The 12,111-nt window shown below is 38.6% G+C and overlaps 1 protein-coding gene across 1 annotated transcript in view; it reads right to left on the minus strand.

The window, feature by feature from the left end:
• The window catches only part of COL19A1 (collagen type XIX alpha 1 chain), a 424,857-nt gene that overhangs the window by 223,844 nt on the left and 188,902 nt on the right, over positions 1 to 12,111 (minus strand). Inside the window, exons 12-13 of the mRNA XM_070450224.1 lie at positions 7,591 to 7,644; positions 5,316 to 5,351 (exon numbers count right to left, since the gene is read on the minus strand). Of these exons, the coding sequence (XP_070306325.1) occupies positions 5,316 to 5,351; positions 7,591 to 7,644 (90 nt within the window). The remainder of the gene's footprint in view (positions 1 to 5,315; positions 5,352 to 7,590; positions 7,645 to 12,111) is intronic.

Raw genomic sequence — 12,111 nt, forward strand, 5'->3', positions numbered from 1 at the left:
TTCTTACCACTGTGGTCAGAAAAGATGTTGGAAATAACTTACACCCTTATACCCTTTTAAATTTGTTGAAACTTGTTTTATGTCTTAGTACATGGTCTATCCTAGAAAACATTCCATGTACACTTGGAAAGAATGTGTATTCTGGGTTTTTTGGATGTGGTTTCCTGTAGATATCAATTAAGTCCAGCTGTTCTATTGTGTCATCTAGGATCTCTGTTGCCTAACTGATTTTCTGTCTGGAAGATATGTCTTCTGATGTCAGTGCAGTGTTTAAGTATCCCACTATCATTGTATTCCTGTTATTTTTTCCTTTTATGTCTGTTAGTATTTGTTTTACACATTTGGCTGTTCCTATATTGGCATATATGTTAATAAGTATATCTTCTTGTATTGATCCCTTTATCAGTATCTAATTTCATTCTTTGTCCTTTGTTATTCACTTTGATTTAAAGTTTATTTTGTCTGATATGAGTATTGCTATCTTTGTTTTTTGTTGTTTTCATTCTCATGAAATACCTTTCCCCACCCCCTCACTTATCAATATAGCATCTTTAACCCTAAAGTGAGTCTCCTGTAGCAACATATTGAAGATACTTGTTTTGTTTTTTAATCCAACTTTCCACTCAATGTCTTTTGACTGGAGCTTTTAGTCCATTGACATTTAAAGTAATTATTGATTATATGTATTTATTGTCATTTTAAACCTTATTTTCCAGTTGATTTTTCAGTTCTCTCTGTTTCTTTCCTTTTGTCATTTGATGGTTTTCTCTTGAATTATGCTTGAGCTTCTTTCTTCTTGTTTTGTGAATCTATTGAATGTTTTTGATTTGTGGCTACTCTGGTTTTCAAGTATGTTAACCCAGAATTATATCTGTTTGCATTACACTGACAGCTGTATAAGTTCAGGCATATTCTTAAAAAAAAAAAAAAACTACAGTTTTTACTTCCTTATTCTGCATTTTGTGATTTTTAAATCCTATTTTACATCATCATGTATATATTTTTTTCTGTTAATTGTAGTCATAGTTGCTTTAATAAAATTTTTATTGTTTTAAATCTATGTACTAGTTTCTTTAAGTGCTGTTTAATCCTTCTATTAAATTGGCCTATCCTATTGTGGTTTTACCCTTTCTTACATATTCTTGCTTCTCTTCTATTTAGAGAAGATCTTTCATTATTTTTTAGGATAAACTTAATGCTGTATTCTTGTAGTTTTTGCTTGTCTGAGGAATTCTTTGTTTCTCATTCTATATTAAGTGATAATCTTAATGGGGAGAGTATCCTAGGTTGCAAGTTTTCCCCTTTCAGAATTCTGAATATATATTGCAAAATATATATTCTGGTTTGCAAATTTTCTGTAGAGAAATCAACCTGTGGGGATTCCCTTGTAACTGACTCTTTGTTTTTCTTTTCCTTACTTTTGAATCCTGTTTAACTTTTGTCATTTTAATTATATGTTTTGGTGTGGGCTTATTGGGTTCATTTTGTTCAGGACCCTCTCCACTTTCTATACCTGTATATCCGTTTCCTTCTTTAGGTTTGGAAAGTGTTCAGCCATAATTTCTTCAAATACGTTTTTGATCCTCTTCTTTTTTTTCCCTTCTGGGACCCCTATCGTGTATAGGTTGGCATGCTTTAAATGACTCCACAGATCTCATATGCTGCTTTCATTTTTTGTTTCAATTTGTCTTTCTGTCTGTTGTCCTGAATGGTGTGATTTTCATTATTCTATCTTCCAGATCACTTATTTGTTCTTCTGCATTATTTAGTCTGCTTTCAGTTCTGTTTTTCTGTCAGCAATTGCGTTGTCTAATTTTGATTGTTTCCTCTTTATAGTTTCCAGTTTCTTGTTACAGTGACCTGCATTTCTACTGAAAATCTTAATTCCTTTAGCATTTTTATTACTTTTTTTCAACTCAGGATCTAGTATACTGAAGAGGTCTGTTTCATTGATTATTTTTAGGGAATTTTGCTTGTTCTTTTTATTGAGACTAGTGCCTCTGCTTCTTCATTTTACTTACACTTCTGTGGCTCTACAAATTTAGAAGAAATAGTTACTACCGTAGTCTTGAGGGCTGTTTTTATGTGGGAGCATCCCTATATAGACTATGTGAGTCTAGTATCTTTGTCTCGAGAGCTGTCTTTGCTATGGATGCCTGTCACATCTTTGCCCAGAGTGTGCTGGCCGTTATCCCCCTGATAGAGGTTATGACCGGTGTTGTGTGAAGGTCCTGCACTGGACGTTGGGCAGCGCCTCCTCTTCTCTCTGTGACGGTCACAGCCGTGTTGGGGATGGGGTCTACTTTCCAGTTGTTGCAGTAGAAGCCCTGAAGTTTGTGTGTGAGCCCTTGAGTTTGTGCTCTGTGGTGAGGAGATGAGTGCTGAAGCAAGAGAGGCTCATATGCCCACAGCGAATGCATGCACCACCTAAGCAGGCGTCCAGGGTTCTGCTTAGAAGCAGCCCACGTGGCATTCCTTTCTCTGCAGTGTTTGTCCCTGACCTAGTGTAAGGCTGGCCCTGTGGATCAGGGCATTGTGGCTGCAGAAACTGAAGTGGTTGAGCTGCCACCTGAGACCTGAGTTGCCTCTGTGGTAGGGCTCTCCCAGGGCCTGTCCCCCCCAGATTCTAGCTTCAGGCTTTGTGTGAGGTGGGTGGAACTGGAGCACTCCTGCTGGGAAAGGAACCACTGCAAGCTTCTCCCTAGGGTCTGTCCACTGGAGACATGTGATTCTGTGGATTATGCCCTCACCTGATATGCATGCCAACAAAGTCTGCTGCTGCAGGACCCCCTGACCCCTACATGTCCCTGCTGTGACAGCACTGATTATGGGCTCAGATATCAGCCTCTTCCCCATAGTGTGTGTACTCACAAAGCCTGCCGGTGGAGCTGGGCCCTGCGACAAGCAGACTAACAGTGGGCTTCCTAATGGTAAATCCACACCCTGCCCTGTGTGTGGCAACCACAGGCTCTGCTCCCCAGTTGTTGCAGTAGAAGCCCTGAAGGTTGCATTTGAGAAGGCCCTTAAGTTGGCGCTCTGTCCCAAGGGGGTGAGTGCCGAAGCAACAGAGACCCACGTGGTCACTGCGAACCTATGCACCCCTGGTGCAGGCACCCCCGGTTCTGCGCAGAAGCAGTTCAAGTCGCATCCTTTTCTCTGTTGTGCTTGTCCCTGACCTAATATAAGCCTGGCCTGGAGGTTAGGCCTGGACTACACTCCTGCCCTCTGGGCTGTTTCTGCACATCTAGACTGAGTCCGTTCCTGGCATCCATCCACAGAAGCCCAAGTTTCAGCAGTCGTCCACTCAATGTACTAGCAGCTCCACCTGAAGGACATATAAGGTTGGGAAGTGCACTGAGGTGGCCGCCATCAGAGCCAGTGTCTCTGTCCTGACAGCTAACAAGCCAGCACATGCAGACTCCTCATGGGCAGAGTCCAGGCCCCTCCAGATCCTCCGTCTGGCCAAATGGACCTCCCAGCCAGTGAAGGGGGTTCCCCAGGGGAGGGGTCACCTGTACGGACTTTTCTTCTTTCACAGCTTGCTCCCGGGGCACTGGTCCTGCTCCGGTGCCTTTTTGTTACCCTACCAGTTGTGTGGGGATCTTTCTTGCAGCTTTGGTTGTGTAAGAGGTCTTCTGCTAGTTTCCAATGACAATTTTAGCACATGTAGATGTCTTTTTGATGTGTTTTGGAAGATGGTAAGCGGCACATCCTTCTAATTCACTCTCTTTACCTCCCATTTTGGAGTCTTTCTCATGTCTTTAGATAACTATGAAAATCAGCTTGTACTCTTTCGGTGTCTGGCTGCTGAATAGTGCAAAGAGACATCTAAACGGTGTTACTTGGCAGAAAGATGTCAATTGTCACTTGACATTGATATCGTCCAATATAATATTCTGGCTGAGGGGCCAAATTTGCTTATTAGGTGAAATGATACAGACAGACTGCATTTTAGTCTTCAAACACAAGTTGCAAATGACTGTGTAATCAGATAACTACATGGAATGATTGAGCACATAACTCAGTTTAACAAAAATAAACATGTGATTTAAATAAAATGAGCAAAATTTAAATCACTGCCAAATAATTTAAGAAATAAGCTCCACAAATCCTAAAAAATTGAATAATATGCAGTTAAAGCCTCCTCTCAAATAGTTTTTATTCCTATCTTGAAAATCAAAGCTTCAAGCACAGAATTCCATTCTAAATTGAATTTGGTTATTCCTAAGAAAGTCATTTGTTTGTTTCCTTAGATTTTCCATTTATGAAGAAATATTTGCATTCTAAGTGAGCACTGCAAAGATTATTTGTGTAAGACAATATTAACATAGTGTTCAGAATGATATTTTCAAGTACAAAAATAAATATAAATGTTACCAAAACCACATAGCCTTTGCAAGTCCTGTGCTGCCCTAATGGGAGGCCCTTCATCCAGATGCTAGAAGATTCCTTTAAACTTGGCCTTCTATGATCAGGATAGGGCTCAGGAAACTGATGATCTAAATTCTTAATTTATGTCATTAACTAATATCAACATAAAATCTGAGAGGCCTCAAGCTACACATGATCTTAGTTAAACATCTTTCTTCTTTTCCATTAAGTTTAGTGTCATTCTCAGACCAAATCTTTAACTTAAATGAGAAACCTTAATGGCCTATGAAGAAAATCTATAACAGCAAATTGTATCCAAATATGAAAGCATTACATATTTATGACTAAATGTTTAATAAATGATGAACCATTTAATTGAGAGCAATGCCATTATGTGGACATTATAAACTTTTCTCATAAATCTGTCACTGAAATATCTCTATTTTATCATTTTCAAATCTTAGAAGCAACTCACATAGGGAAAAGCAATGGGCTTGAATGGGTTTTGGTGAATGTAACAGTCAGTTTAGACAGGTAGCTATTTTTACACATTGGGTGATTTTAGTTTATTCTTTTATAGTTTTTAGAGTAAGAAGAACTGTCTCTGCTTCCATTTCCAACTTTAAATGTCATGTTAAGAATGTATAATCAAACCCTTAAGGGGAAAAATTATGAACCATATGCAGGGTGAAGAAAATTGCTTAGGTTAAGTACTGCTTCCAGACTTTTCCAGTGACTACCTGCATGACCTCAGGTTAAGCCCTTCACTGCTATGGGCAGAAGCTCCATCTTTAAAATCTGGAGGTTTGCTTAGATCTACTTTGAAGTCACTTTCAGTTCTCAAAATATCCAATAGCTTAAATTCTGGAATAGTCATGATGTACTGTGAGTAGTCAACAGGATAACATATTTCAGTGATGAATTTTTATTTCAAGAATACTTACAGTTAAGGCTGGTGGTCCTGGAGGTCCCATATCTCCCTAAAGGACAAAAGAAAAGCTGCAATTACCAATAGTCCCTTCTTGCTCACATTATTTACAAATTTTATGAATGGATCAAGGCAATATCTAGATAAATATGGGTAGAAAGAAGAGTATAATTTTATCTTGATAACATGTCTTCACAATGAAAAATTTATCACATGCTTTTAGCTATCATGATATAAAAATCACCTTGTGCATCCCCATGCTTTCTGCAGCAGCAGAACTTGTTTTGAAAAGCTAAAATAATCTAATTTCTATTCTTTTGTCTACTAATCCAAAATTAGAAAGAGTATCTCTTCAAATATGGTTACTTGCCAATGGAGCAGCTGGGAAGTGTCACAATGACAGATTATATTTCTGACAAAGTTAGCACAGTAATAATAAGTGGGTCAGCAAAAATAATAAGTGGGTCTCCCCACTTTATGCGTTCAGCAGCCCCATTGCCTCATAAAGCTTTGCTGAACTGGCCTTGCACTTGCGAACATTTGTAAGAGGCTTTACCTACAGTCATGAAATTTTAAATACTAACGTTGCTTTGCTGACCATTACATGAATACAAATTACCAGGTAGATATATTGAAAAACAATTCAAAATCTAAAGAATATGGTTAACCCAAATGTTTATTATTTTTCAATTTACATATATGTCACCTATATGCTTTATTGTATCAGCGTATGTATTTATTTCATGGGAACTCTTGGTCATTAAGATCAAGCATCACAGAGAGAGGCAAGACAGGGGTAGGGAATTAAGAGGTACAAACCACTCTGCACAAAGTAAATAAGCTACAAGGATATATAGTACAACAGAGGGAAGATAGCTGATATTTTATAATAGCTTTAAATGGAATATAAGCTATAAAAATTTTGAATCACTGTGCTGATTCAAAATGAATCATTATGCTGATTAGTATACCTGAAACTAATAAAATATTGCAAATTAAACTATACTTCAATTAAAAAAAAATTTAGGGCTTTCCTGGTGCCTCAGAAGGTAAAGAATCTGCCTGCAATGCAGGAAACCCTGGTTCAGTCTCTGGGTTGGGAAGATCCCCTGAAGAAGGCAATGGCAACCCACTTCAGTATTCTTGCCTGGAGAATCCCACGGACAGAGGAGTCTCATGGGCTAGAGTCCACGGGGTAGCAAAGAGATGGACTCAACTGAGCAACTACCATTTTCACTTTTTCAATAAAAAAGAAATACTTTTTAAAAAGGCAAGTCTTAGAATGTTAAATTTGACAATTAGAGACCCTCCATCTCATCAAATCCCCTCATTTTGGAGATAAATATATTGAACCCCAGAGTGCTGATGGTGAATTAAATAAAGTTATTGCATAAAGAAAAAAAAAAATCAAGTATTGCTGCCATAACCCCTCTTCAAGTGGACACCATGGAATCAACACTGTGTGGCAGGGTGCACTGGATATTGTAGTCTCATGTGGGAGTCTCTCTACAACATTCGCTTTTCTCACTTAACAAAATCACCTGAAAACTGAAGACTCGGCCTTGTGTGATCATTATTTTGGGAACTACTGAATAAAAATAACCAACAGTTGTGAAAGAACATTGATGAAGTTTAAGTCAGTCACTGGGGACCAGTTTGCAGTCAACTTTATTTCAAAGGTAAATACTGGAGACAGACAAAGATTTCTAAACATGCTGAGAATGGAGAACAAAATACAGTTCAAGATGCCCATATGTACAACTGTCATCAAACTAGGATCACCCAGTGACCTTACTCCAAACAACTCATGCTTTTTACTGTCTCCTAATTTTCTTTTCAAGGTCCCTGCCGATAGGCCACTATAAAATGACATGAGAAAATGCGGCAGGAAGAGTGGCATTCAGATTAAGACTGAAATGCACAATTAACCTCTTTCCCCACAAAGGACACCTGCTTCACCATGGTAGCATCTCAGTGCTACTGGCAAAGTTCCCCAGTGCAGGACATAACTGCGAATTTGTGATGGAATGAATACTTAATGGTGTTGAGAGAGGGAGAAAAAAGGGAAATCTTATAAACAAATTACTGTTGACTAGCAATTGTGCATTTAGTCTCTTCAAACTAACTGAATGAACCAAAAGGCTTTTCTTGTTCAGTTTTTTTTTTTAAAAACATAATAGCCTTTGGCTAATTTTAACAAAGTTACATTTCGGCTGTTAAACAGGATCAGTGAAAAATCAGTGCATAGGTTCTCAGGGTTTTCTTGAGAAAAGACTGGGCAAATACAGTACCTTTTCTCCTTTTGGGCCAGGAGGACCACGAGGACCCAAGTCACCTTTCACACCCTGTACAAAGAACACAACCAATGTGATTTCTATACACAGTTCACAGAAAGCTTCAATTTCTGACAAGTTATTAGCTGAGATTTAAAATCATAATTTACTGTGTTTACTCCCAAATCCCATTCTTCAGTGTGTGGTATAGAAAAACTGGCACTGAAATGATATACAACATCTGTGCTGTGGTGGGTACAGATCCATTAAGTCAGTGCGAGGCCGCAATACTGCATATTAGTGTAACTTTGCTTCCTGCTAAAATTACATTAATTCACCATCTGGGAGAGCATCATCTAAAGATCTATATGAGCTTTGAAGTATCCACTTGGGCTTAAATTTGTCAATCTTGTAAATATCTCTGATTTAGTATTCATTTGGCTTTTTTAAAGCTCGCCCCTAAAATTCAAGGTTTAAATCAAAAACATTTTTTTGTCTGTATGGAGAAATCTAATTGTGAGGGGAAAAGGATGAAGAATATATTCTTTTCCCATCCCTCATAAAGTTGGGGCTAAAATGCAGTCTTCTCTCCTGTTTTAGAGCCTGGTTTGTTTCTCTAATTCTTATTTTTTTTTTTTAACCTGGATTTATAAAGACAGCAGTAAAACTATATAAGACATAGCATATCTGATAAACATACTCATGAGTCTTCTGGACTGTTAGGTGTTTTAGTGGGCATCTGGTTGATCTGACTCAGAATTTGACAGCTGTCAGGAATACCACAATAGGTTTCACTGGAGATCAGTGCTACAGCTGAATGTTTTCAGTACAAATAGGAAGGAAAGACAGGCATGTCCTGTGTGGTAAACAGGAAAAATACTTTTTCTCATCCTTAACACACTGGATGAGGGAAGAACAATAACAGAAAAAAGTATTCTGAAGCCATCGAGTACACAGTAAATCCAGGCATCTTACTGTTCCCAATTGAGGAATCCAGCTCTTACTGCTCTGACATTTTACAGTGAATAAACAATGCCAAATGCTATCACTTGTAGCTACCCAATATAGAAGCTGATGATGAATTTAAAGGAACAAAATAAAACCAGATATGTAAAATAATCTTGTTAAAACTTGTTACCTTGTGAAAACTGCAGTCTTATACTTTAAGAAAAAAATTTAATAGATGAAAATACCTAATTGGTTAAAAAAGAAAAAATCAAAACACCTTTGTGGTTGCATAGACTCCTTCGTGAATAAAATTCATAGCTATGCTTTCTTCCTTTATTACCTCTGGGTATTTATAAAACAAAGATGAGTGAAGAATTAAATTATAAATGAAATGTGATACTCTCTTATTATTTGAAATATCCATTCCTTTCCAAATCAAGCAACACATACTCTGTTTATACATGCCTCTGGAGTAAAACTTGGCACCAACATACTCTGAACACTCGCAGAAAGAAAATGGCCATTTCTGTGAATCAAGTTTATTCTTAGTTCAGTCATCCATTTATTCAGTGGACATTTACTGGATACCCTCTGTAGAGTCACCACTATAATCATCAGATCTGCACTGCCCAATATGTAGCCCAGGGCCACATGTAGCTTTTCACCCTTGAAATGTGACTGGTCTGAGTGGAGATATGCCATGAGTGTAAAATACCATTGGGTTTTCAACATTTGGTACAAAGAAATGAATGTACAGTAGCTCCTTAGTAATTTTTATGTTGGTTATGTATTGAAAAGATAACATGCACATGAGATTAAATAAGATATATTAATAAATTCTTTTCACCTGCTTCTTTTTACTTTTTAAAATGTGGCTATGAGAAAGTATAGCATATTTATATTTGTCTTAAAATTGTATTTAAAATCTATTATATACATTTAGTATTATATAATATATATTTTATTTATATTAGATAGTGTTATTGAGAGACATTAAAAAAAGAACAAGAAGTTCAAAAAGACTCTCTCATTAAGCAAACTTGAGTCGGGTTCCTATGAGCCCTCTCCTTGACTTGGCCTCAACCCTGGCCCCTGTCCATCCATGGCCTGCCTGGCCCAGTTTTAGCAAGAATCTTGTTAAGTCAGTTTAGAGAGAATCCCTCAGCCTTGATGTCTGTTCTTAGCGTATTCCATTCAATGATCACAACTCTCTATTCCTTGGCTGTAGATCCCCAGTCATCCTTGCTATATTCAGAGTTGAGGCCAATCTCTCTTCCCCATTGTAATACTCATATTGTGGTAATCTTGAATAAAACTCTTCTTTACCATTTTAGGGTTTCTCTGGTGGCTCAGAGAGTAAACAATCCACTTGCAATGCAGGAGACCCAGGTTTGATCCATGGGTTGGGAAGAAACCCTGGAAAAGGAAGTGGCAACCCACTCCAGTATTCTTGCCTAGAGAATTTCACGGACAGAGGAGGCTGGCAGGCTACTGTTATGGGGTTGCAAAGAGTCAGACACAACTGAGCGACTAACACTTTCACTACTTTTTCACCATTTCAGTAAGTGTCAGAATAATTTTTCCCTTAGCAAAGTCAGATTTCCTGCTGCAGTGGAGTTCCTGGTGTAGAGGAGGGTGACTGACCGTGACCAGGTCCACAGGCTGAAGGCGCTGAGTGCAGGGCAGCGGGGGTAGCGGCTGGAAACGGCCTCAGTGAGGAGGGAGTGTTTGCTGTTGTCTAGGATCCAGCCTTGCACTGAGCCTGGGAAACAGTGCTGGGGGAGGGGTAAGGGGCCAGCAAGCACAACAGCCCCTGGATGGAAGGAGTGTCATGAGCAAGTGAGGAGGCGAGGAGTGGGATGTGAACTCAAGGGTAGTCAGGGGTCATGGCACATAGAGAACTGTAAACTGTGGAGAGAAGGCAGGGTTTTGATCTAAGGGCAAGGGGAAGCCATTTAGGGTTTGATGGTGTTTCTAGAAAAAGAGAGTTTTGACTACAACATGAAAATAGATTGCAGGCAGCAAGAGCAGAAGCAGAAAGGGGCTCTCACAGCTTTGCAGGCAAGAGAAAAAGATGGCCAGAAGTGAGAACGGATTTACAAATGCTGGAGGTGGGCCCTGGGAAAGAAGGGCCCAAGGCTGATTTGTACTTAGCTTCAGTGACTGGCTAGGAGGCTGGGCTGTTTACTAAGCTGGGAAGTGTACTAAAGAGGGGTCTTTTCTCTTCCTACTGGTAGAACATCATCCAGAGGGGGAGAAAAAAACAAACATGAAGAAAGAAATAGCTGAGAAAGACAGTGAATATTCATTTCTGCAACAGATATGGAACATCTATACACATGCAAGACAGAAACCTGTATTACCATGAACAGATGAGTAGGAAGACATTGTTTTTAATAATGGGAAGGAATATGAAACACAATATTCAGGAAAATGATTAACTCTGGAGTGGGCATGGCATTATGTTGAGTTCTGAGTACATTCTACGATTCACAAGCATCATATATGTTACACGTTAGAAAAATACTGTTTGAAGTATAAACTAATACATTAAAAATTTTCAACACTCCTACCTGACAGACTAACTGTAATTGCAACTTCTGGAGAAGGGACTTATGTGCCGACATGTCAAGCAAGTACCTGAACTATCCCTGGTTCAATCATCTATGGTCAGGGACAAGGTGCAGTAATAGAGCAACCAGCCACAGGCTGACGTTAACTCTGAGGACCGTGGTAAATGTGCCAGCAGGCGTGCAGGGGGCAGGTCCCAGAGATGCCTAATTCTCTAGAAGATGCTCATGACTTCAGACATGTCGAGTTCAGAAGAGTCAATAAAGGATTCATGCATTTTTCTCAAGTAAGTTAATTAAGTTTCCCTATAAAATAGGTATAAGTAATCATTGTCTTTATGGAAACAACCTAAATGTCCATCAACAGATGAATGAATGAAGATGTGGCACATCTATGTAATGGAAGACTCCTCAGTCATAAAAAAGAATGAAATAAGGCCATGTGCAGCAACATGGATGGACACAGAGACTGTCACACTGAGTGAAGTTCAGTCCAAACCAGAAAGCCCACTACCATATGATGTCATTTATCTGTGAAACCTAAAATATGACACAAATAAACCTACCTGGGAAACAGAATCACAGACACAGAGAACACACTGGTGGTGGCCAGTGGAGAGGGGGCTGGAGGAGGGCGGGGTTAGCAGACATAAGCTTTTTATATACAAAATGGATTAAAAACCAAGGTTTTACTATATAGCACAGAGAACTGTATTTTTATGATAAACCATAATGGAAAAGAATATATATATATATATATGAATGCATATATGCATATAACTGAGTCACTTTGTACAGCAGTAATTAATAGAACATTGTGAATCAACTATACCTCAATAAAAGATAATATCTGTCTTGAAAAGTTGTTCTGACACTCATATGTTTAAAAATACTTGACACATCTAAGGTACTTGATAAATGTTGCTTGTGCTTTTCAAGCTGAATTCCAAGGGATACTTAATTGTTCTGTCCAGTTTTGTAGCCAGTTTGATGGACATGCGACAGCTGTCCTTTCACTCAC

Source organism: Odocoileus virginianus, chromosome 19 (genome assembly GCF_023699985.2).
Source record: "Odocoileus virginianus isolate 20LAN1187 ecotype Illinois chromosome 19, Ovbor_1.2, whole genome shotgun sequence".
Lineage (NCBI taxonomy): Eukaryota > Metazoa > Chordata > Mammalia > Artiodactyla > Cervidae > Odocoileus > Odocoileus virginianus.